General features: G+C 40.7%; 1 protein-coding gene across 5 annotated transcripts in view; it reads right to left on the bottom strand.

Annotated features, from left to right (window-relative positions):
- gra (granulito) overlaps positions 1–25,317 on the bottom strand; it is a 128,109-nt gene that overhangs the window by 54,887 nt on the left and 47,905 nt on the right. For 4 of the 5 annotated variants that reach the window (XM_063041222.1, XM_063041239.1, XM_063041232.1 and 1 more), the window contains exons 5-6: positions 15,421–15,550; positions 6,683–6,795 (exon numbers count right to left, since the gene is read on the bottom strand). In XM_063041222.1, the coding sequence (XP_062897292.1) occupies positions 6,683–6,795; positions 15,421–15,550 (243 nt within the window). Of the gene's footprint in view, positions 1–4,568; positions 6,796–15,420; positions 15,551–25,317 lie in introns of those variants that run through there. The other variant, XM_063041257.1, reaches the window with a different exon arrangement.

The following is a 25,317-nucleotide window of genomic DNA, read 5'->3' as shown; positions in this document are numbered from 1 at the left end:
CAGTCACTTGTATTATAGCTGGTACTGTCTTTTATTTGTAGTTTACTTTGCCCATAAGCTTGTGATATGTCAGCATAAATCAAGCTGTCTCATAGGTTGTTCTTAACAAGAATTTTCTTCGCTGTCCGGTTTGAGTTAGTTTCATTACAAAATGTCCGTGAAGCAAGGTTCTTTGTTCTTTCTTTCTTTGTTTTCTCTCTCTCCTCCTTACTTAGAGTACAGCAAATTTGTAACTTATATTTTTGTTATGAGAAAGGCTGCAATCACAGGATATATACCTAATTTTTGACTTCTGAAGAACCTTCTGGATAATATCATCTACAGATCCAACATATGTCATGAGGAATATGCAGACTCCATACAGGCAGCATGCAGAATTAGGATCAAACCTGGATCACTGGGATTGTGAGACCACAGCATTAACTACCATGCTACTACAATGTATTCGTCCTCTGTAACACACAAACGCACCGAAGAAACTCAGCAGGTCAGACAGCATCTATGGAAGGAAATGGACAACCTACATTTTGGGTTGAAATCCTTCAGCTGAAGTACAAAGGAAGAGAAGGGTGATGGGCAGATGGAGAGGGTGGAGAGAGGAAAGAGATAGGATGATGAAGACCAGTTGAATCAGAAGGAAAGAGAAAAATTAAAGAAAAGAGTAAAGGGGGTAAAGGGGGCAGAGGGGAGCGACTACCAGAAGTTTGAGAATTCATTGTTAGTGCCGTTAGTTTGGAGAGTGGAGTATGAGATGCTATTCTTCTAATTTGCATTCAGTCTTGACCTGGCAATGGAGGAGCCTAGGACAGAAATGTCAGTGTGGGCATAAGAAGTACAATTAAAATGGTTGGCCACCAAGAGATCCCAGCTTTCATGGTGGATGAAACCATTTTGTTTTGCTGTTTATTTGCAATTTGATCAGGGCACTTCAATGAAGACTGGCTCTGCGGCCTGCAATCGGCCGGGGTGCTGAACTGAACTTAACTGAATACTCCTGGAATCCTGGTTTGATATTTGATGTTCTATGTGCTGTTCCCTCACTTTTTGCCTTTTGCTCAATTTGTTCTCTTTTTGCGTGTTAGGGCTTTGATGTTTCCTTCGAATGGGTTCCATGGTGTTTCTTTGTTTTATAGCTGCCTGCAGGAGGATGAATCTCAGTTGTATTCTACATACATACTTTGATAATAAGTGTACCTTGAATCTTTTGAATCTTTGGATGGAGAGAAGATGCTCAGCAAAGCAATTCCCCTATCTATGTCCAGTCTCATTGATGTAAAGGAGGTCGGATGCAATAAATAACACTGCGGGTTTCACCTATGAAAGATGACTTCACCTGAAAAGCTGTCTAGAGCCATGGATGGTGGTGAGGGTGGTAGAGTAGGTGCAGCTCTAACATTTTGTGTAGTTGGAGGGGTAAGTGAGTGGAAAGGAAAGGAGAATCAGTAGTGAGGGATGAGTGGATGGGAGAATTACAGACAGTTTGATCCCTGCGCAAAGCGTAGCTGGAAGGGGAGGGAAGATATTCCTGATAATGGCTTCCTGTGGTAGATGAAGCAAGTTTCCGAGAATGATAATGTTGGATGTGTAGGCATTTTGGAGTCGCTTTGAAACTGCTAGAGTATTGGAAACAAAGAGCTGTTGTTTGGTTTATATAAGCTGAGGCTCAATTCTACTATATAGTAGTGTCGCTTGGAAACTCCATGGCTGCAAGAGTGGTGAGTCTGCTAGAACATTCGCCTGAACACAATAAATACTGATTGCTGAAAACTCACCTTTTACAGACATTTGGACTACCGGAGTCTGAGCACACCAAACAGTTGCTCTACTTGCCTGGCTTCAGCAATGCTAAGCTATCAAAACTAATGGACCACATACTGTCACTCCTGGGAAATCACCATCCTTGTTTTATTTTTAAAGAACTCTTCATGCAGCAAATGCCTGATCAAGTTCGCATTTCCCTCGCTAATGCACCTATGAAGGACTATAGGGAGCTTGCTAAAATGGCTGATAGTCTACACAGCTAGGCAGCAGAGCATCATCCCTTCTCCTTTCTCTACATGAATAGGCCCAGTCAGCAAAACCCTCAACATTAGGATGCCCACAGCTGCGAAACAGATGATGCTGGCCTGTGTTTTGACCACGTTCGCTTTGGCATGTACAGGAAAAGCTGACCACTTTGCACTTTTCTGAGTGTCAGCACATCAGGACATCAGAGGTCTGTGAACACGATGGGTCTCAGCTGCCAGGGACGTCTGCTGGTCATTATAGACACACTTTCAGGGAAATGCTTCCCTTGTGTCACAGGATGCTCAAGTGAGTGTACTGTCAGCATCATCTATCGATGAGAAGGCAAACAGCGATGAAACTTTGCCTTCAGCAGCAGGATCCAGACTTACAGGGCATGATGGGTGACACTCTGCTTCAGTGGGCGACATTACACATGGGATTTCATCCCTGGCTAAAGTGACTGGACTTCTGCTCAGTGCAGATTTCCTGTGTGCCCAAGAGCTATTAGTCAATCTTAAAAACTGCTGGCTTGTGGATGTCAAGGTCTTTGAGTTGTTACCCTGCTCCTCCAGTAAGTTCCCCACAACAACTCTGTCAAGCACATGCACCACCGCATGTGAGTTTACTCAATTGCTGGGTAAATTCCCAGACCTCACCAAACCCACATTCTCAACTACAGTCACAAAACATGGGGTCAAGCACCACATTCCCACATCTGCCAGTCCATGCTCATGCATGTAAACTGGACTGAAAAAAACTGGCAAATGCAAAGGCTGAGTTTGCCAACATGTAAGGACTGGGAATTGTGCGCCCGTCAAATAGCCCCTGGACTTCACCATTCCATACGGTCCCTAAGTCCGATGGTGGTTGCCTCTCATGTGGTGATTATCAACAGCTTAATGAGGCCAGCATCTCCAATCGTTACTTGGTCCCACACATTCACTATTTTTGAGCACACTTATCTGGAAAGTTAATTTTTTCCAAATTTGATGTAGTTAATGGCTACCATTAGCTCCTAATATGTGCTCAGAGGACATTCCCAAAACAGTTGTAGTAACCCCATTCTGCCTCTTTGAGTTTCTGCGCATGCCATTTGGGCTGAAAAATGCAGCACAGACTTCCAATGGCTGATGGACTCTGTATTAAAAGACTTCAGATTTTCTTTTTGTTCACCTGGATGACATACTTGTTGCCAATGCCCAAATCCAAACATGTATCTGTTTTCTGCACACTTCTCGAGCACTTAAGCCAACGTGGGTTGATTATTAACCCTGCTAGATGCCAGTTTGGGTTGTCAGCCATTGACTTTCTTGGTCTTCGCATCTCTGCAGATGGTGCGAAACAGCGCCCATCAAAAGTAGCCACGATTATGGATTTCTCACTGCCAAGCACTGCTAAACACTACAGGAGCTTTTAGGTATGGTGAATTTCTATCACCGTGTCATTCCACAAGCTGCTGAGTTTGTGCTCCCCCTGTATATAGTGCACTTTAAGGCTACACCACTGATCAAGTGCTTGACTAGTCAGTGTATATGACCAAGGCATATGATGATACCAAATGAGCTCTTTCCAACACAACCCTACTGGTGCACTCACCTGCCCCCCCCCCCCCCAGTGCATCTATAGCCATTACTACTGATGCTTCAGAATATGCTGTGGGTGCTGTGCACGAACAGTTGGTTGGACGCATGTGGCAGGCGCTCACCTTCTTCAGCCAGCAGCTCCATCCCTCCGAAACTGCTGGCTTGTGGATATTTGACTGTGAGCTTCTCGGTCTCTTTCTGGCTGTCTGCCACTTTTGTTTTCTTCTAGAGTATCACCATTTCACAGCATTCATTGACCACAAACCCTTCATGCATATGATGCCCAAAATATCAGGGCCTTGGTCTCCATGTCTGCAATGCCAGCTGGCCTACATATCAGATATACAACTGATATACAACATATCAAAAGGAAAAATAATGCCATGGATGATTGCCTCTCATGACAGCTGTTGAGGCCATACACATAGGGTTGACTATGCTGGCACGGCAGCCAACCAAGCCATTGACCCAGAGGTCCAGGATCACTGAACAGCAGTGCGTTTGGCTAACAATAAGCTGAGGGAGGCTGAGGTGTGTCTCCTGTACAATGCCACAACCAGTCACCCTTGCCCCATAGTAGGGCAAACTGGAGGTGAACTGTTTTCGACTCCATACATGGCCTCTTGCATTTGGGCCAGAAGGCCTCACAGAAATGGGTTGCTCTAAAGTTTGTGTGGCATGGCCTTTAAAAGGACATGTGTGATTGGAGTGCAGCTTGTAGGGAGTGCCAGTGGGCAGAAATTAACTGTCATATCCAGGTGCCACTGGCACCTTTTGAGGTCACTGATTGATGGCTTGACCATGTCAATGTGGACCTTGTTGGTCCTCTTCCCCACCCCCTCTCCCATGGTTTCATGCACCTGCTTACCATGGTGGACTGTACCATCAGGTGGCCAGAGGTCGTCCCTCTAGCATCAATGACAGCCACAGACGTGGCTTGGGTATTCATCAGCCCTTGGGTTGCTTGGTTTGGCACGCCATCTGATATTTCCTCTGACAGCAGTCTGCAGTTCATTTCAGACCTCCGGGCTACAAAGGCCCAGAACTTTGGTGTTTGGCTACATCACACCACAGCATATCATCTGCAGTCCAACGGCCTATGCAAGCGGTTTTATCGTTCCTTAAAAGCTGCTCTGAGGGCTTCCCTGATGGATGAGTGTTTGCGTGATCATCTCCCGTGGGTACAGCTGGGACTCAGAACAGCTCCAAAAGAGGATCTGCAGACGTCCATAGCTGAGTACCAGGTGTTTTTATTCCTGATGCCATGACCACCTGGTCAACATTCTATCCTCATCAGTAAATTCAATTCCATTGCACCTATTCCTACCAAGGTCAGCAATCTTGGGTTCCTGTTGACCTACATTCTTACATTCTGCCTTGTTTGTTTTCATCCACTATGATGCACACCAAAGTCCCCTTAGGTCCCCTTAAAATGGCTCGTTCCATGTTTTGAAATGGAGAGAAAAGACTTTTATCATAGATAGGAGGGGTAAACCTGAATGTGTTTTGGTAGATCTCCTTAAGCTGGCCCACTGAGATTTGGAGGATTTCACTACCATGCTGCTACTGGCATGACATGACATGTCAACACGTCTCTGGATGGACCAGTGGCACCTGCTGTTCCTTCACCTATGGGACATAGCACCCAAGCCGAGCAGCCAGCCAGAGCAGCCCGTCCGAGCTCGGAACAGGCTCATAATGCCGTTTCAGTGAATTCTGGGAGGATGCTGTGCAGGGTTATGTAATTGGTGGAGATATACCTAACTCATAACCACTGACGTTGAGTTGGGTTTCACTTTAAGAGGCTGGTCGGACATGATGATTTTTAGGATTTTTAGCGTGTTTTGTGTTCAGGTTTTGCAGTTCAAAAAACATGGTTGTTGCACTTTTTACTTAAACTTACAAACAGCTCACATCATTTTATTTGCAAAAACCTACAATTTTATGTCCAAAGCAAAAGAGACTTCTGACTGAAAAAAGTGGTCATTACCTCAGGTCACTTAATCAATTACTCCTCACATCTGCATTCCCTATCCCCTTATCTTTATGGCAAAATACCTGCTGTTGTGCATTTACCTTGCTCAATTAAGTACCTGACCCCAGGCCATGATCCTGTCATTTGGCCACATTGCTTGCTGATGACTGGGTAAATGTAATAGAATCTACAAATATTTTTGGTGGCAATTAAAACATTGACAAGCCTACTGAAATCTTCCATGTTTTTGTTTCGCCTCTTATCGTGGGCACGTGGCCAAGTGGCCAAGTGGTTAAGGCATTGGACTAGCTACCTGAAGGTCGTGAGTTCGAGCCCCAGCCGAGGGAACGTGTTGTGTCCTTCAGCAAGGCACTTAATCACACATTGCTCTGCGATGACACTGGTGCCAAGCTGTATGGATCCTAATGCCTTTCCCTTGGACAACATTGATGTCATGGAGAGGGGAGACTTGCAGCATGGGCAACTGCTGGTCTTCCATACAACCTTGCCCAGGCCTGCGCCCTGGAGAGTGAAGACTTTCCAGGCGCAGATCCATGATCTCGCAAGACTAACGGATGCTTTATTATTACCAATATCTGACAGTTTGTGTTGAGTTAAAAATGCAGTATTCTCCATCCCCACATTACTATAGATGTTTAGTAATTGTCAACATTAATTTTACACTAAAATTCAAAGTTTTATTGTGTTAGTCTTCACTAAAGATTTTTCATTTACTATCCAATCAGTGAGCTGAAATATTAACTTCGCAGTATTTCATGCTGAAACTGTTGGTTAAAAATGGAGAATAATAAAAATTTTTGAACAGGTAATTAAGTATTTAATAAGTCAAAAGTAGGAATTTAGTGAGCTGTGATATCCTATTTATGATTTTTGCTATCAAAATGTACTACAGAATGTTTCAAGAAGTGTACTGTTACTTCTGTAAAAGATTGCAAGAACTGGCATACCATAAATTTACAAACAAGCTGAGGTACATTCTTTTAACTTACATTCTTATGAAACAAAAGATCAACATTTCAAATACTGCTCTGCAATAGCTACAGAAAATGCAATTGACAAATTTTTTGATGAGGTATTGTCAAAGTACACAACTTACAGGCCTCTCTAACACCACAGGAAGAGATGGCAAAAACTCAGGTTTCTCTTTCGAAATTGGCAGGCTGGCAATTTTCATCAGAAATTCTCTGCTGTAGGTTATCCTCTCTGCATCTGGAAAGTAGATTGAACTGGTAAACAAAGTAAAGTTCTTTTTTAATGCAAAATTTAAAAACATAAAATTGGAGATAAAACAGCAATAATGTACTGAATTTGAATGATAATCCATAATCATATTGAATGACAGCAGATTTACTAGGTCAAATAGCTCACTTCTGCTCCTATTTTCTATGTTTCTAATGGACTTGGGAATCCTCGTGCAGGAGGGTCCAGGGCAGATTCATGAGAATGATTTTGGGAATGAAAGGGTTAAAGTATGTGGAGCGCTTGGTGGTTCTGGGCCTGTATTTGCTGGAATTTAGAAGCATTGAGAGGGGATCTCATTGAAACCTATCGAATATTGAAAGGCTTAGACAAAGTGGATATGGAGAAGATGGTTCCTATAGTGGGTGAGTTCAGGACCTGAGGGCACAGCCTCAGAATAGAGGGACATCTATTTAAAACAGAGACGAGAAGGAATTTCTTTAGCCAGAGGGTGTTGAATCTATGGAATTCATTGCCATGGACAGCTGTGGAGGCCAAGACATTGGGTATATTTAGGGTCATAAAGTACAGCACAGAAACAGGCCTTTTGCTACATCTAGTCTGTGCTGAACTATTTAAGCTGCAACAGCTTAAGCAGATCCCATTGACCTGCAACAGTACTATAGCCCTCCATATCCCAGCCATTCAAATACCTTTCCAAACTTCTCTTGAACGTTGAAATCGAGCTCGCAAGCACCACTTGCACTGGCAGCTTGTTCCACACTGTTACGACCCTCTTACTGAAGAAGTATCCCTCATGTTCCCCTTAAACTTCTCACCTTTTACCGATAACCCATGACCTCTGGTTGTAGTCCTACCAAACCTCATTAGAAAAAGCCTGCTTGGATTTACGCTATCTAAATCCCTCATAATTTTATTTTGTTACGATTTCGTAACATACCAGCAGCAAGAGATGACAAATTAAGTCAGATTTTAATATTAAAACCACTATGTTTATTTACATCTACTCAAAAATATAGAAAATTAAATAAACTACTTTCTTAAACAGAAGTTAACAGTGTTATGCTCCCAAAGTTCCCAAACAGTCAAACTTGGAACCCGTTCTTAACAAATCTTACTCAAGCATAGTCTTAAAGTGGCAGTTCAGAGAGTCCCAGTAATTCACAAAATAGGTGAGAGGAGAGACTTGTGGATTCACAATGCAGCAACGAGGTGATCATGACAAATTCCTAAGATTTCATGGCTAGTAAACGAAGAAGCAATTACCGAAGATCCCAGCCAAGGAATACTGTTCTGAAGTCCACAAAGAGAGATGTCACAAAGTGACTGTCACGAAATCCACACCCGTGGATCATACGAAGGACAGACACGTCTCCACAATGCACAGTGTGCCACTGATTAACCCAATCCTTTGGGTATGGGTAAGCATTAGACTTTACCCTTCTCGATCATGAGCTGTTCCCTAATAGCTCGAAGTCTGCAGTCTTCACTCTCTCTCTTTCCTTCGACTCTCCTCAGCACTATGTCCGCATTTCTTTTATACCGTCGGCATACGTCATAAGGTAACGCTCACAGAAACGAAACTGTGGACTCCCAGTAAAACGAAACTGGGGACACGTGACACCCACAGTAAATGAAACTATAAACTCCCAGTAAAATGAAACTGTGGACACATAACCGTATACTTCTATCAAATCTCCCTGCAATCTTCTACGTTCCAACGAATAAAATCCTAACCTATTTAACCTTTCCTTATAACTTAGGTCCTCTAATCCAGCATCCTTGTAATTTTTTTTTGTGCTCTTTCAACCTTATTTACATATTTCCTGTATGTAAAAGACCAAAACTGCACATAATTCTCCAAATTAGGCCTCACTAACGTCTTATGCAGCTTAACTTAACATCCCATGTCCTGTATTCAATATTTTAATTGATGAATCAATGTACCAAAAGCTTTCTTTGCATCCCTATCTACCTGTGATGCCACATTCAATGAATTATGGATATGTATTCCCAGATCCCTTGTTCTACAGCACTCCTCAGTGCCCTACTATTCACTGTATAAGACGTCCCCTTAATAACTGGTCCGAAGTCCGGATATTAAAATATCTATACAGTGTGGTCAGAGAGCCACTTTCATCAGGAATGTGCCGTGGGATATTCTGGGTGTGTAATCTGTATTTCCTGTTCATTCATTTTAATAAGCATCAAACATAACATCCAACCCTCTTCCACCCTTGGCCAATCAGTTTCAGCCCTACATGAACCTCCTTCTTCGACTCATAACATAAAAATTCATAACACAGCAACCCATCTATTTCTTGTCATTTTCTCTTTTATCGCCCCATAAAGTAGGTTGGTGTATTTATCTTCTGTAAAAGTGGTTTTAATTTATTGTCAACAACAGGAATTCTGCAGATGCTGGAAATTCAAGCAACATACATCAAAGTTGCTGGTGAACGCAGCAGGCCAAGCAGCATCTATAGGAAGAAGCGCAGTCGACGTTTCAGGCCGAGACCCTTCGTCAGGACTAACTGAAGGAAGAGTGAGTAAGGGATTTGAAAGCTGGAGGGGGAGGGGGAGATCCAAAATGATAGGAGAAGACAGGAGGGGGAGGGATAGAGCCGAGAGCTGGACAGGTGATAGGCAAAAGGGGATACGAGAGGATCATGGGACAGGAGGCCTAGGGAGAAAGACAGGGGGGGGTGACCCAGAGGATGGGCAAGAGGTATATTCAGAGGGACAGAGGGAGAAAAAGGAGAGTGAGAGAAAGAATGTGTGCATAAAAATGAGTAACAGCTGGGGTACGAGGGGGAGGTGGGGCCTAGCGGAAGTTAGAGAAGTCAATGTTCATGCCATCAGGTTGGAGGCTACCCAGACGGAATATAAGGTGTTGTTCCTCCAACCTGAGTGTGGCTTCATCTTTACAGTAGAGGAGGCCGTGGATAGACATGTCAGAATGGGAATGGGATGTGGAATTAAAATGTGTGGCCACTGGGAGATCCTGCTTTCTCTGGCGGACAGAGCGTAGATGTTCAGCAAAGCGGTCTCCCAGTCTGCGTCGGGTCTCACCAATATATAAAAGGCCACATCGGGAGCACCGGACGCAGTATATCACCCCAGTCGACTCACAGGTGAAGTGATGCCTCACCTGGAAGGACTGTTTGGGGCCCTGAATGGTGGTAAGGGAGGAAGTGTAAGGGCATGTGTAGCACTTGTTCCGCTTACACGGATAAGTGCCAGGAGGGAGATCAGTGGGGAGGGATGGGGGGGACGAATGGACAAGGGAGTTGTGTAGGGAGCGATCCCTGCGGAATGCAGAGAGAGGGGGGGAGGGAAAGATATGCTTAGTGGTGGGATCCCACATTTAATTTATTGTCCTTGTTTCAGGGAGACAAGGCATTCAAAGCTATCCTGTAGATACTGCTGCAGAATTTTAGGATGCTTTTGTACCAGATAACATGAATATATTAGATACCTCAGAGTAATCTTTGAGCACTATACTGCTGAAGCTGAATTTCAATGCCATGGTACAAATGGGACCTACTGCAACTCAGCTGGAGAAAACAATGAAGGGCAATCCTAATAAATAGCAATATATGTTAATCCCACCTTCCTCCCTCCATATAAGACCAGATACTGATAAACTCCCCCAGAATTCCACCACTCACTAACAACTTAGAGGCAAGTTACAGTAACCAAGTAACCTAAAAATTAACATAGAACTAGATGGAACAATTCATTATTTACTTGACAATATTATCTGAAGATTATGATCTTACCTGAGACATTACCAAAAGTCCAAAGCACCTATTGCCATATTTTTAACTTCATTAATTTTCCTTGTTGCTTATCACCTACAGCTCTTTCTTTCACTACCAATATCTACAAGCACTCATTGTTTCTTTAACCACCACCCCTTGCAATGAACTCATTTCTATATTACACTGGTCAGTTTCCTCTACATCATCTGTGGTTTAATATACTCATTGAATTGACAGTACCATGGGAAGATGGTGTCGAAGAAGCTTATGAGAGGAAAAAGACCAAGTACTCTGAACTGGCAACTGAAGCTGCCCAGAATGGCTGGAAGACCAAGATTTTCCCTGTAGAAGTGGGATGCAGGGGATTCGTTGCTACATCTACAACCAGTCTATTGAAGAAAATGGGGGTGAGGGGTCACTCCCTCCAACAAGCAATCAAGTCCTTGTCAAACACAGCAGAAGGAAGCAGCAATTGGACTTGGATTAAAAGGAAAGACAACAACTGGGCTGCAAGGTGAAGATAAGAGTGTATGGAACTGAGAGGGGTGTATCTGAGATGCCAGGTAGCACAGTTGAGCCCTCTGGAGACATTGTGGGCTTATCAACGAAACGTCAAAGAAGGAGGGTGCCCACCTAATGACCCCGATGACGTACCTACCCTCCCTGTCACCACTCCAAGCCCATTGCCAACATCAAGAGTGCCAATTTACCATAGGGATTGAAACATCAAGTCCTAGTAGCTCTACTGATCTACTGTGCATGTGCAACATAATTTGTTTTCTCATATTCTACATCTCTGCTAAGAAAGGTTGTATCACCAGTTCTCAAACTGTCTTGCAATTTTCATACCATCAACATATTTTGTAAGGTTCAACTATATTTTTACTTATTGAGGCTTCTACTTGCCTTATTTGCCATCCCCAAATGCATGACTTCCTACTACTCTGAACTAAATTCCATTTGCCATCTGAAAGAGCCACTGATATCTTCCTGCATTCTGCAGCATCCTTCTTCATCAATCACCTCAGTCCCAACTTCAGCATCATCATAGGCCTTACAGTTGTCAATGCAATATTATTTGCTTTTATTCATATCAGAGTTGAAAATTTTGATCCAGGATATGTAATCTCAGTAATTTAGTACTTGGTCCAAATTAGCATTTGCTCATTGTTGGCCCTTAAGGTGCTAAAGTTGAGGAAATGCACAACAGCAATGCATTTTATTATCATAGCAAAAATGTTGGAGATGCTCTTTGCATGCTAAAGCATCAGCCTAAATTCAATTGTTGGTAAATTTTTGCCAAATGCATGAACTGCCAGTTTGTATAAGCCCTTATTTAATGGTGTCCTGTACTTATCCGAACCACAAGGCAATTAGGCATAAACTGGCAACACATCCAAAGTAGATGCTTCAACACACTTTCCACTGCAAGGTACTTTGTTCTCCCCATTTTTCTGGCTACTCCTTTAACTATTACTCCAATAATGTGACATGACTCTTCTTCATGTGTTGATTACTGAGAAGGAAAATAGACAAAATGAAACAGGGGGCCTTGCACACCTACCTCAAAAGCACCATGCATTTCTTTCTATTAGCACTCCTCATCACCCGCAGGACCTCACACAAGAAATCAAAAGTTATAGATTCAAATATTTTTATCCCATAATACTATGCCTATGAACTACAACCTCAAAAACATCAATTCCACTATCTGTTAAGATCTAAATGTCACCGCTGCTGCTGCTCATTTTTTAAAAGAAGGGAGAATAAATTCAAATGGAGAATTTTTATCACATTATTATGTATTATGAATGCAGTGATGTCAGCGGTTCTATTGCAAACTGATCCGAAGCTAAGCTGATCAGAGTCACTGTGACTGTTACCTCCAAGAACAAGCATTTACCACATGCAGGTTTGGGACTGGGGCTCTGTATATTGTAAAAGATTACAGATCTCAGTAAGCACGTGTTTTGATCTTTCAAAATCTTAGCTTCCCAATAGATTTTTCCTTAAATGTGAAAACAGTTTATCTTTTGATTATGCTTATGTATTTCCTCATGTCCTCTCACCATTTACTTGCACCTCACTCCCAGCCACCTGTCTTCTTGTCAACAAAACAACCTCTCCCTCAATGTTGCAAAAACAAAGGAGCTGGTTGTGCACGACAGGAGGAATGGAGCCAGGCTAACCCCTATTGACATCAATTGATCTGGGTTTGAGAGGGAGAACAGCTTTAAGTTCCTCAGCATACACATCACCAATGATCTCACGTGGTCCGTACATACTGGCTGTATGGTGAAAAAGGCACAAAAGTGCCTCTTTCACCTCAGACGTTTGAAGAAGTATGGTATGGGCCCCGACATCCTAAGAGCTTTCTACAGGGGCACAATTGAGTGCATCCTGACTGGCTGCATTGCTGCCTGGTGTGGGAACTGTACTTCCCTTAATCGCAGGACACTGCAAAGAGTGGTGTGGACAGCCCAGCGCATCTGTAGATGTGAACTTCCCACTATTCAGGACGTTTACAAAGACAGGTGCATAAAAAGGGTCTGAAGGATCATTGGAGATCTGAGTCACCCCAACCACAAACTGTTGCAGCTGCTACCATCTCGGAAATGGTACCACAACATAAAAGCCAGGATCAACAGGCTCCAGGACAGCTTCTTCCACCAGGCCATCAGACTGATTAATTTATCCTCATACAATTGTATTTCTATGTTATATTGACTGTCGTGTTGTGCATACTATTTATTATAAATAACTATAAATTGCACATTTAGGTAGAGATGTAACGTAAAGATTTTTACTCCTCATGTATATGAAGAATCTAAGAAATAAAGCCAATTCAATTCAATTTAGTACAAAATAACCTCAGGAATCTAAGTAGATCTCCTTGAATTATATATCCAAAATATTTGTAAGTAATTAAGATTGTTTGCAGACAGTTGTTGGAAGTTCTTCCCTTGCTATTCAAACTTGTCCCTCACACTTCCCCATCACCCCCTCCCCACCACCACCTTTCCATGACTGACACTAAATATGCAGATAACTAATTAATGTTATACAATGATTGACTGCAGTGTATTCTGCATATTTTTGGCACGTATGTGAACCATGAATGGAAAGGCCCAATTCAATATACTACAATATTACGATATGCAGATATACTACAATATCTCAGAGTCTTTGAGTTGTACAGCATGGAAACAGGCCCTTCAGCCAACTCAACCACATCAACCTTGCTGCCCAGCGGGCTAGTCCCACCTAAACACATTTGGCTCTCTAAACCTTTCCTATCCATGTACTTATCTAAACGGTTCTTAAACATTGCAAATGTGCCTGGCTCAACTATTTATAGCGGCTCTTTGTAAATATGCACCACTGTTTGTCTGAAGAGCTACCCCTTACATCCTATTTAAATTTCTTGCTTCTGACTTTAAACCTATACCCTCCTTTTTAGCAACTCCTCTCCAGACTATCTGGTTTCACCCTGTCTATGCCCCCCATGATATTATATACCTCTATCAGGTCACCCCTCAATGTCCTACGTTCCGGGGAATAAAGCCCTAGTCTCTGCAATCTCTAACTGCAACTTACACCTGTAAATAAAATTGAACACCTACGGTGACCTACTGGTTTAAATAAAACAAAAATCTGACCTATGTGATTTAATTTTTTAGGCCACAATATTTTAACAAAGAAACTAAAATACAAGTCTTCAAAGTATTAATTTTAAAATGATGCCATCCTCTTAGTCAGCAAATATGACCTGAATTACTGCCTCTCCATTGTCCATCTTTGTAAAAGGAGATATGATTACAAACACGAAATTAAACTTAATTACTGAAATAGTTAAATGATATTGTAAAATATAATTGAGGCAAAACTGTAATCCAAGAAAAAAGAAAATTACAAAGCCTTCATAGCTATCAAGTGCTATTTCTTGCCTCATATCATGTGCCATTTTGATGAGATCAAAATTAAGCAATAGCAACATATTTCATGTATTACATGTTAACATCTACATAGTTATAATGTAATCCTAATACCAAAAGCATTTCCTTTGTTAATTAAAGAAAACTGAGTGTTGCACTTATTGTTGTGAGATGGCAACACTCAGTTTTCTTTAATTAACAGTTTCTATAGCCTCTCAACCTGCAGTGTGTAACCAAGCCCTGGTTCACTATTTTTATATTTTCTCCAGCCTAGGAATTTTGCATTCTCCATTGGATGGTTTCCTAAATTTTACCATATTGTCTAGAGATATTTTCATCAACTGAAGGTTAACATCAGTAATAATTAAATATTACTTTATATTCAGCATTTCAGTAAAATAAAACAATTTTGGAAATTAATCGTTCTCATTATTGTAGCTGCTATACTATAATTTAAAATAAATAATGTGCCCTTTCATAAGCATTCTCATTTAAGTGTGCTTATTTATAAACTGTATCCTATTGTACTTCCATTTTGTATATTATAAAAATATATGCCTTCAGTAGCTAAACAAAACGGTTCCACTCTTTGTAATGGCTACATTTTTTACTTGATCACAGAGAACATGTCTCCTTTCTATTACAACAGAAAGTAGGCAAAGTCAGATCAGAATTAGCTCAATTTTGGATTAATAATTAAATATAAAACTTGGAATGTTTTAAATTAACCTAAGCTAAAACATTAATATCACAAAGATTTATAGCACAAGAAGCAGAAAATTCTGAAGGAAGAGGACTAAGGATTTTAACTGATCAGAGCTTTTCTTTAGTTCACTTATTCTGGAATGGGGGCTTCAGCAGAAAATTATTACAATTTATTTCATAGATTAAAGAGACTTTTTAATACTATCTAAACGCATATTTGATGAAATTACCCTTCTTTGTGCCATCTCCCTGACCAGAATGACGTCTTTCAATTGGTCGTTCTTTCAGATCATGTTTGCTTCTAAATGATGGAATATTACTCCACTTGGTTTCCCGTTGTACATATCCACTTGAAATAGTCTGCAAAGTTTTAAACACTGGTTACTTTTCACAATAGTCTGCATATTTCATGTATTTGCTTTGCTGCTCAGATAAAAACAAAGATATAAAGCAGAAAAAAAACAAATTGGGAATTAAACAGAATTTCTAATACAACCATTAGCTCTACTCCCAGTTTAGGAATAGCATTTTCTCAAACTGATAATGGGCATCATAAGTTTATAGAAATTATGCTTATAATGCTCATCATCAATTTGTTAAATAATCATTCCACTATTCTTTCACTATTTTCAGTGTTCTTACCTATTTATCTATTAAAGTTTTGCTCTTTGTATTTAATAAACCTGGTAATTTGTGGGCTGGTTTCAGGGAAAATAGCTATGATAACTGCTGAACTCTTACCAACAGTTAATTGGTTTACAAATGCACCTTACAACTAAATGAAAATATTACCCTATATATAAATTTGACAAATTTTGAGATTAATTTGACAAAAATAATTGCAATCTTGCCTTCTCAGAATACCAAGGAATTAATAAATTCAGACCTACTAGTGATGCCTTTAGCTAAGAACCTAATTTAGAATAATGTTATTCCTTCTACACAAAGTGAAATCAAGTCCCCAATAATATTGGCCACATAACCATAAGGCTTTCAATGTTCAGGATTATTATTGAAGGAAATTAGCTCACTCGTGAATTTTTGGCTTGCCAAGACACGCAGTGATCAGATAAATGAAATGCATGAAGTCAGTCCAGTTATCCACTAAACATGCCAGGGAAAGGTCAAGGCCTGTACATTGATGTGCAAGTGATTTTTAATGTGTCTACAAGTCTTAATTAGTGCCAAACAAGATTTCCGGCATTGAAAGTTTAAGCTTAAAAAAACATGAATACTCCTTTTAGTATCTAGTAACTGTTGTGGCCAATTAAATTTCTTTTCAATTTTTGTTTCTTTCATTGCTCAACTCTATTCAGCATCTCTCATTTTATTTTGCATACAATTTAACATTGTACCATTTACTAAATGCAGACATCCCACCCTGCAAAAACTCATTTCAGGGAGGTAGCACTACCACCCCCACGCGCCTCCCCCCCCACATCCCCATATCCACCCCCAACCCCCCCACCTCCCGGTCGACCTTCTCTTCAGTCTTTGGTTTTCTGCTGAAAAGGACTGTGAAATACTTGAGCAGCCTTCCCTGCGCTCAGCCTCCCTAATATGTTGTGGTCCCTAAAAGCATAAGGTGTATCCTTATTATATTGTCTTATGCAGAAAATGTGACATTAAAATATGTACTTATATTATATTATGTTATTATGCAGTCATTTTTTTTTACTCTATTACAACTTTAAGCAAGTCTACAGGGAGCTTGGCCTCATCACGCAGGACATCAATAGAGTAGCTCCTTAGCAGCTAGTCAGCTAGTTTAAATAACGTTAGCTACACTAATGAATGAATGACACCTGTTAAACTCACCTCAACATGTCTTTTACAGTCCTAACCCACCATGGGCAATAGAAAAGTCACTGTTGCAAACAGTGCAGCGAGCAATACTGTCATTTTTGACCCCTATTAGTCTGGGGTGAAGTACATTTTACATTTTCTCTTTTTGGAACACTCTGCCATGGTGCTGCAAGACACTAAACTGAACTGATGGACAATGAAAGAGAGGGAGAGAGGTGTCGACTAAAGCCCGCCCACAGAGAAAATTGATAGGTCTACCTAGCACAAAGAGAGACCAATCAGGATGCTCTCTCTTTCACCCTCTCACTACGTCAGTCACTCGCTCTCTCTGTCTCTCTCCCTCTCCCTCACTTGCACTCAAAAAAATCAATTTCCGGGATATTGTATATAATTTGCAGGCATCAGGGAGCCGCTATCAATATGCGGGAGACTCCCAGAACTTCTGCGAGAGGTGGGATGTCTGTAGATGCAACCTACAAATGGAATGCACTTGAAAAGGAGTGTCTATCCTGTGCTCTGCTAGTAATCCTGATTGCACTGCAGGTAGACCCCAGGATGAGAGCTGAAGAGGAGGAGGTATCAGAAGGAAGCAGGAATAACCACCAGACGTAGGTATCAGTGAACCTGGGAGCAGAACCCTATTTCACTTATTTTGTCAACATTTGCACTTTGACTTCTAGAACCTGATCTCATAAGAGCAACCTTTATGTAACTCACAGATCAATTTATTTACAAGCACACACACTCAAACAATTGGGCGATGTCCTTAGTCATCCTCATTTTAGTCACAGGCTCTGCACTTCTTCCCATCTCATCAACATAAGTGTGTGCATGTGTGTGTGTATATATATAAACACACACACACACACACACACACACACACACACACACACACACGATAGCTGCTGTTCATATCAGGTATTCTGAACAACATGCAGGACACACAAGCTTAATCACAACAACTGTGTATTGAAAATCACATTATTACTGAAACTTTGATATTAACTCCTTCTTTATTCTTGCAGGATGTTTGTCAACAATATCCTACAAAGAGAACAGAGAATACCCTTTGGGTCACAGAGGCTCATGTTGCTTGAGGAGAATTGTTCATCCTTAACAGAGACAAACAAAAGAAAATCTCCAGATGCTGGAAATCTGAGCAACACACACAAAATGCTGTAAGTACTCCGCAGGCCAAGCAGCATCTATGGAAAAGGGTACAAGCCGTAGTACAGTCCTGCCAAAGGGTTTCAGGCCGAAACATCGACTGTACTCTTTTTCATAGATGCTGCCTGGCCTGCATTTTTCCTCCAGCACTTTTTGTGTGTTGCTCCTTAACAAAGAGCTGAGAAAAGGTAAGGTGAAAAAGCATGCAATTTTCATTGCACTTTATTGTTGTCTCCTGGCCCCATTATAATCTCCCCAGCATGGGGTCTCTGTTTTTGCGTAGGAATGTCAATTTGGAGACGACAACATTCTTGATGGTCTTGGTAATACCGTAAATATTACAATGAAGCTCTTCCTATATTAATTGCAGTAGGGAAAAGAAGACAATCATATAAAGAAGATATGCCTTATTCCCAGGATCTGATCCTTCCTCAGTGTGACATTGGCCATTACCTAAAATTGAAAGTGTCAGGTGAATTTTGCAGGTACAAGAGAAGTACATTTAGCACAAGAGAATTTCCTTCTCGTGGTCACCTACAATGTATGCTCAGTGTGCAATACACATTGAATTTCTTTCCAAAGAGGAGCTTGAAACAAATATTTCCCTTATTATGCATAATGGTTACTGCCAAAGGATAAAGAATCTATTTTGTTTGAATATGGAGTATCAATGACCTGTGGTGCTCAGTAAACTGTGATACGTTGCAAAGATCAGCCACTCCTGCCTGGAATTATTTAGAGACTATGTGTGAAATAAATCAAAGATCTTCACCTACATAGTCAGAGCCATCCAGACAGAGGTGCATGGTTGAAGCTCTTCCTGCAAAAGATCATATGTCTCTGCTATCAACAGCTTTGAAAACATTGATCATCAGATCTTTTATCCTTTGAAGAGGAATGGAGATAAATATATTGTTGTCTGAATATTTATGGAAAGCTGGCACACATGTTCATTTACCCCTCTTCCAAATATCCCATAACACCACAAGATATAGGAGCAAAATTCCGTCATTCGGCCCATTGAGTCTGTGTCAATCACAGTTGATTTTTTAAAAATGCCTGGTTCAGTCCCTATCTACATTCATGACACTTCACCTGCTCTTTGTCTTTTCAATGACTTGAAGTGCTCTGTCCCTGATCATTTTATTTTCACTACATATGTCCAGTTGCTAACACATCCACCCTCCATCACGAGAGCCTTAAAGTTCTCCGGTTCTTTCTGGAAACATACCCAGCCAGTTCCCCTCCACCACCACTCTTCTTCGTCTGGCAGAACTAGTCATCACCCTCAATAATTTCTCCTTCCTTTCTTTTTAAATCTTTTTATTGAGTAAGTATACAAAAAAGGTAAGCCATATAAACATTAATACAATGTTAAAGTATAATAAAATTCCAAAAGATAACAATACCAAAAAGAAAATACTACAAACAATGTAATTTAAGCATAAGAAAGCAAGATAACATAATAGTATACTAGATTTTATATATATCAATGGAAAAAAAAAGAAAAAAAAACCCCAAAAAAAAAACCCACCGTGCAACTAACTAAAAGCAAAGCAAAGCAATGGGCTAACTTGAAACCAAACAGAGTTAAACTTAAAATCACGTCCTCAATCCCGACCTCCATTAAAACAGTGAAAAAAAAAACAAGAAGGGTAAATATTACATTAAATGAAAATATCGAATAAAAGGTCCCCAAATCTGTTCAAATTTAAATGAAGAATCATAAAGATTACTTCTAATTTTCTCCAGATTCAAACATAAAATCGTCTGAGAAAACCAAAAAAAGGTAGTTGGAGCATTAAGCTCTTTCCAATGTTGTAAAATACATCTTTTCGCCATTAAAGTAAGAAATGCAATCATTCTACGGGCTGAAGGGGAAAGATTACTAGAAATTTTAGGTAGTCCAAAGATAGCAGTAATAGGGTGAGGAGAGATATCTATATTTAATACCTTAGAAATAATATTGAAAATATCTCTCCAAAAAGTTTCCAAAGTAGGGCAAGACCAAAACATATGAGTTAAAGAGGCTATCTGCCCCGAACATCTATCACAGAAAGGATTAATATGCGAGTAAAAACGCGCTAACTTATCTTTGGACATATGTGCTCTATGAACCACTTTAAATTGAATTAGGGAATGTTTAGCACAAATAGAGGAAGTATTAACTAATTGTAAAATCTGCCCCCAATCATCCACAGAAATGGTAAGCCCCAATTCCTGTTCCCAATCTACCCTAATCTTATCAAATGGAGCTTTCCTAAGTTTCATAATAATATTATAAATCATAGCCGATGCACCTTTCTGACATGGATTAAGGTTAATTATCGAATCTAAAATATATATAGGAGGAAGCATTGGAAAGGAAGAAAGTATAGTACTTAGGAAATTTCTAACTTGTAAATATCTAAAAAAATGTATTCTTGATAAGTTATATTTATTAGATAATTGTTCAAAAGACATAAGGGAACCATCTAAAAATAAATCCAAAAACCGTAAAATACCCTTAGTCTTCCAAGTTTGAAAAGCGCGATCCGTAAAAGAGGGAGGAAAAAATATGTTACCTAAAATAGGAATCGCTAACCCGAATTGATTAAGATCAAAAAATTTTCTGAATTGAAACCAAATGCGCAAAGCATATTTAACTATCGGGTTAGAGACCTGCTTAAGGCGTTTCGAATCAAAAGGAAGAGAGGAACCTAAAATAGAACCAAGTGTATAACCCTGAACAGATTGTAATTCCAATGCTACCCATTTAGGAATAGATAGTATGTCCCGGTCAAGTAACCAAAATTTCATATGTCGAATATTAATAGCCCAATAATAAAATCTAAAGTTAGGTAATGCTAAACCTCCATCTCTCTTAGCTTTCTGTAAATGTATTTTACCCAGTCTCGGATTCTTATTCTGCCAAATAAATGAAGAAATTTTAGAGTCAACTTTATCAAAAAAAGATTTAGGAACGAAAATTGGTAATGCCTGAAACACATATAAAAATTTTGGCAAAAAAAACATCTTAACTGCATTAATACGACCAATCAAAGTTAAATATAAGGGAAACCATTTAGATGAAAGTTGAGTAATATGGTCTATTAATGGTAAAAAGTTAGTCTTAAATAAATCTTTATGTTTACAAGTAATTTTAATCCCAAGATATGAAAAGTAATTATTAATCAATTTAAATGGAAATTTATAATATAAGGGAAGATGTTTATTAATCGGAAAAAGTTCACTCTTACTAAGATTTAATTTATAACCTGAGAAAAGACCAAATTGTGCTAATAACTCTAAAACAGCAGGAATGGATCTCTCAGGATTAGAAATATATAAAAGTAAATCATCAGCATAGAGTGATAATTTATGGGACTTTAATCCCCGAGTTATCCCAGTAATATTTGAAGATTCTCGAATAGCAATTGCAAGAGGTTCTAATGCAATATCAAATAATAGGGGACTAAGAGGACAGCCTTGTCGAGTACCACGAAAGAGAGGAAAAAAAGGTGAGTTTAAGGAGTTAGTACGAACCGAGGCTACAGGGGAGTGATATAACAGTTTAATCCAGGATATAAATTTCAAGCTAAAATTAAACATTTCAAGCACCTTAAATAAATAAGGCCATTCTACTCTATCAAAAGCTTTCTCGGCATCTAAAGAAATAACACACTCAGGAACATTTTGTGAGGGAGTATAAACGATATTTAACAATGTACGAATATTATAAAAAGAGTAACGACCTTTAATAAAACCTGTTTGGTCTTCCGAAATAATAGAAGGAAGTACTTTTTCTAGTCTATTTGCTAATAACTTAGAAAAAACTTTAGAATCAACATTTAATAAAGATATTGGTCTATAAGATGCACATTGAGCAGGGTCTTTATCCTTCTTTAGTATTAAAGAAATTGATGCTCTATTAAAAGATTCCGGAAGTTTACCAAGTTTCAAAGAAGCCTCAAAAACCTTATAGAGCCAAGGAATCAATAAAGAAGCAAAACATTTATAAAATTCAACGGTAAACCCATCAGGGCCAGGAGCTTTCCCCAGATTCATAGAAAAAATAACATTCTTAATCTCATCCATTGTAATGGAAGTATCTAATAAAGAAGACATATCCTGTGAAATCTGAGGGAAGTCTAACTTATCTAAAAAATCATTCATATATTTAGAATCTCGAGGAGACTCTGATTGATATAAAGAAGAATAAAAATCACAAAAGGTTTGATTAATCCCCACATGATCCAAATAATTTCTCCTTCCACTCCTCCCTTCAAACCATGGACTCTCACATGGGTCCCAGCTACGCATGCCTTTTCGTAAGCTATGTAGGCTCATGTTTCAAGCCTACACCAGCATCGCTCCCCAACTCTTCCTATGCTACGTTGATGATTGCATTGATGCTGCTTCCTGCAGCCATGCTGAGCTCATCAACCTTGTCAACTTTGCCCCCAACTTCCACCCTCTGGGTTAAAATGCTTCATCTCAGTTCTAAAGGGGTGTCCTTTCGGCAGCTGTCAGAGCAGGCAGCGGAGTAAGCGGTAGCAGAGTGTAGGGCTTTGGCTTCAACGGGCTTCGGCGGTAAACGGGAAGAGGCGAGAGCGAGGCACCAACTTTTCTTTTCTCCCCTCCCCCCTTCGGAAATTGGCCCGGACAGACAGGAGCAGCAGAGCTCTCACAGCTAACGGTACAAGCTAACGGTTTAAAAAGTTCTTCTGTTTGGCGAGGTAAGTGGGTGAGTAGACTTATTTTTCCTGTTTCATTCCTGTAGAATTAGATAGCATGCCTGTAGGGTTAGTGCTTAGCTCAGGGTGTCAGATGTGGTAATCCTAGGAGACCTCCAGCCTCCCTGATGGCCACATCTGCGCCAGGTGCACCGAGATGCAGCTCCTCAGAGACCGTGTTAGGGAAAGTGAAGAGGTGATAGACAGGAGCTACAGGGAGGTAGTCATCCCTAGGCTACAGGGGTCAGAAAACTGGGTCACTGTCTAGAGAGGGAAGGGATATGCCTGGATAGTGCAGAGCACACCTGTGGCTATCCCCCTCAGCAACAAATATCTTATTCTGGATGCTGTTGAGGGGGATGACCTGACAAGGGACGCCCACGGTGACCAGGTCTCTGGCACTGAGCCTGGCGCTGTTGTGCAGGAGAGAAGGAGGGAGAAGAGGAATGCGGTAGTCATAGGGGATTCCATAGTCAGAGGAATGGACAGGAGATTCTGTGAGCCTGATAGAGATACCCGCATGGTGTGTTGCCTCCCAGGTGCCAGGGTACGGGATGTCTTGGATCGGGTCCAGAATATTCTGAAGGGGGAGGGTGAGCAGCCAGTTGTCTTGGTACATGTTGGTACCAATGACATAGATAGGACAACGGAGGAGGTCCTGAAGAGAGATTTCCGGGAGTTAGGAAGGAAGCTGAGAAGCAGAACCTCCAGGGTAGTAATCTCGGGATTGCTACCTGTGCCACGTGCTAGCAAGGGCAAGAATAGCAGGATCAGGCAGATGAATGTGTGGCTCAGAGACTGGTGCAAGGGGCAGGGCTTCAGTTTCTTGGATAATTGGGATCTCTTCTGGGGGAAGTATGACCTGTTCAAAAAGGACAAGTTACACCTGAACCCGAAGGGGACCAATATCCTGGCGGGAAAGTTTAATAGAGCTGTTAAGGAGGGTTTAAACAAATTTGGCAAGGGGATGGGAACCAGAATGATAGAGCGGAGGAAGGGGAAAACAGAAATAAATCTAAGATAGTGAGCAGTAAAGATGTCAGGAAAGATAGGCAGGTGATGGGGCAAATTTGTAGCCATTGGGATGAGTTGCAGTGCAATAAAGTTGCAGTGAAACCAAAGCGAAAAGTACCAAATACTGGTCTTAAGGTGTTATACTTAAATGCATGCAGCATAAGGAATAAGGTGGATGATCTTGTTGTACAGCTACAGATTGGCAGGTATGATATTGTGGCCATCACTGAGACGTGGCTAAAGGATGCATGTCTCTGGGAGCTGAACGTCCAAGGATACACAGTGTATCGGAAGGATAGGAAGGTAGGCAGAGGGGGAGGCATGGCTTTACTGGTAAGAAATGATATTAAATCATTAGAAAGAGGTGATATAGGATCGGAAGGCGCAGAATATTTATGGGTTGAGCTAAGAAATCGCAGGGGTAAAAGAACCCTGATGGCAGTTATATACAGGCTTCCAAACAGCTGCAGCGATGTGGACTACAAATTACAACAGGAAATAGAAAAGGCTTGTCAGAAGGGCAGTGTTATGATAATTGTGGGGGATTTTAACATGCGAGTGGATTGGGAAAATCAGGTCGGCACTGGATCTCAAGAGAGAGAATTTGTAGAATGTCTGTGAGATGGCTTTTTAGAACAGCTTGTTGTCGAGCCCACTAGGGGATCGGCTGTACTGGATTGGGTATTGTGTAATGAACCGGAGGTGATTAGACAGACTGAGGTGAAGGAATCCTTAGGAGGCAGTGATCAAAACATGATTGAGTTCACTGTGAAATTTGAAAAAGAGAAGCCGAAATCTGATGTGTCGGTATTTCGTGGAGTAAAGGAAATTACAGTGGCATGACAGAGGAACTGGCCAAAGTTGACTGGAAAGGGACACTGGCGGGAAAGACAGCAGAGCAGCAGTGGCTGGAGTTTATGCGAGAAGTGAGGAAGGTGGAAGACAGGTATATTCCAAAAAAGAAGAAATTTTCGAGTGGAAAAAGGATGCAACCGTGGTTGACAAGATAAGTCAAAGCCAAAGTTAAAGCAGAGGGCATACAATGAAGCAAAAATTAGTGGGAAGACAGAGGATTGGGAAGTTTTTAAAAGCTTACAAAAGGAAACTAGGGTCATTAAGAGGGAAAAGATTAACTATGAAAGGAAGCTAGCAAATAATATCAAAGAGGATACTAAAAGCTTTTTCAAGTATATAAAGAGTAAAAGACAGGTGAGAGTAGATATAGGACCGATAGAAAATGATGCTGGAGAAATTGTAATTGGAGATAAGGAGATGGCAGAGGAACTGAATGAGTATTTTGTATCAGTCTTCACTGAGGAAGACATCAGCAGTATACTGGACAGTCAAGGGTGGCAGGGAAGAGAAGTGTGCGCAGTCACAATTACGACAGAGAAAGTACTCAGGAAGCTGAATAGTCTAAAGGTA

This window comes from Mobula hypostoma, chromosome 1 (genome assembly GCF_963921235.1).
Source record: "Mobula hypostoma chromosome 1, sMobHyp1.1, whole genome shotgun sequence".
Taxonomy (NCBI): domain Eukaryota; kingdom Metazoa; phylum Chordata; class Chondrichthyes; order Myliobatiformes; family Myliobatidae; genus Mobula; species Mobula hypostoma.
The sequence above is the reverse complement of the archived record's forward strand: the minus strand, read 5'-3'. Positions and strand labels throughout refer to the sequence as shown.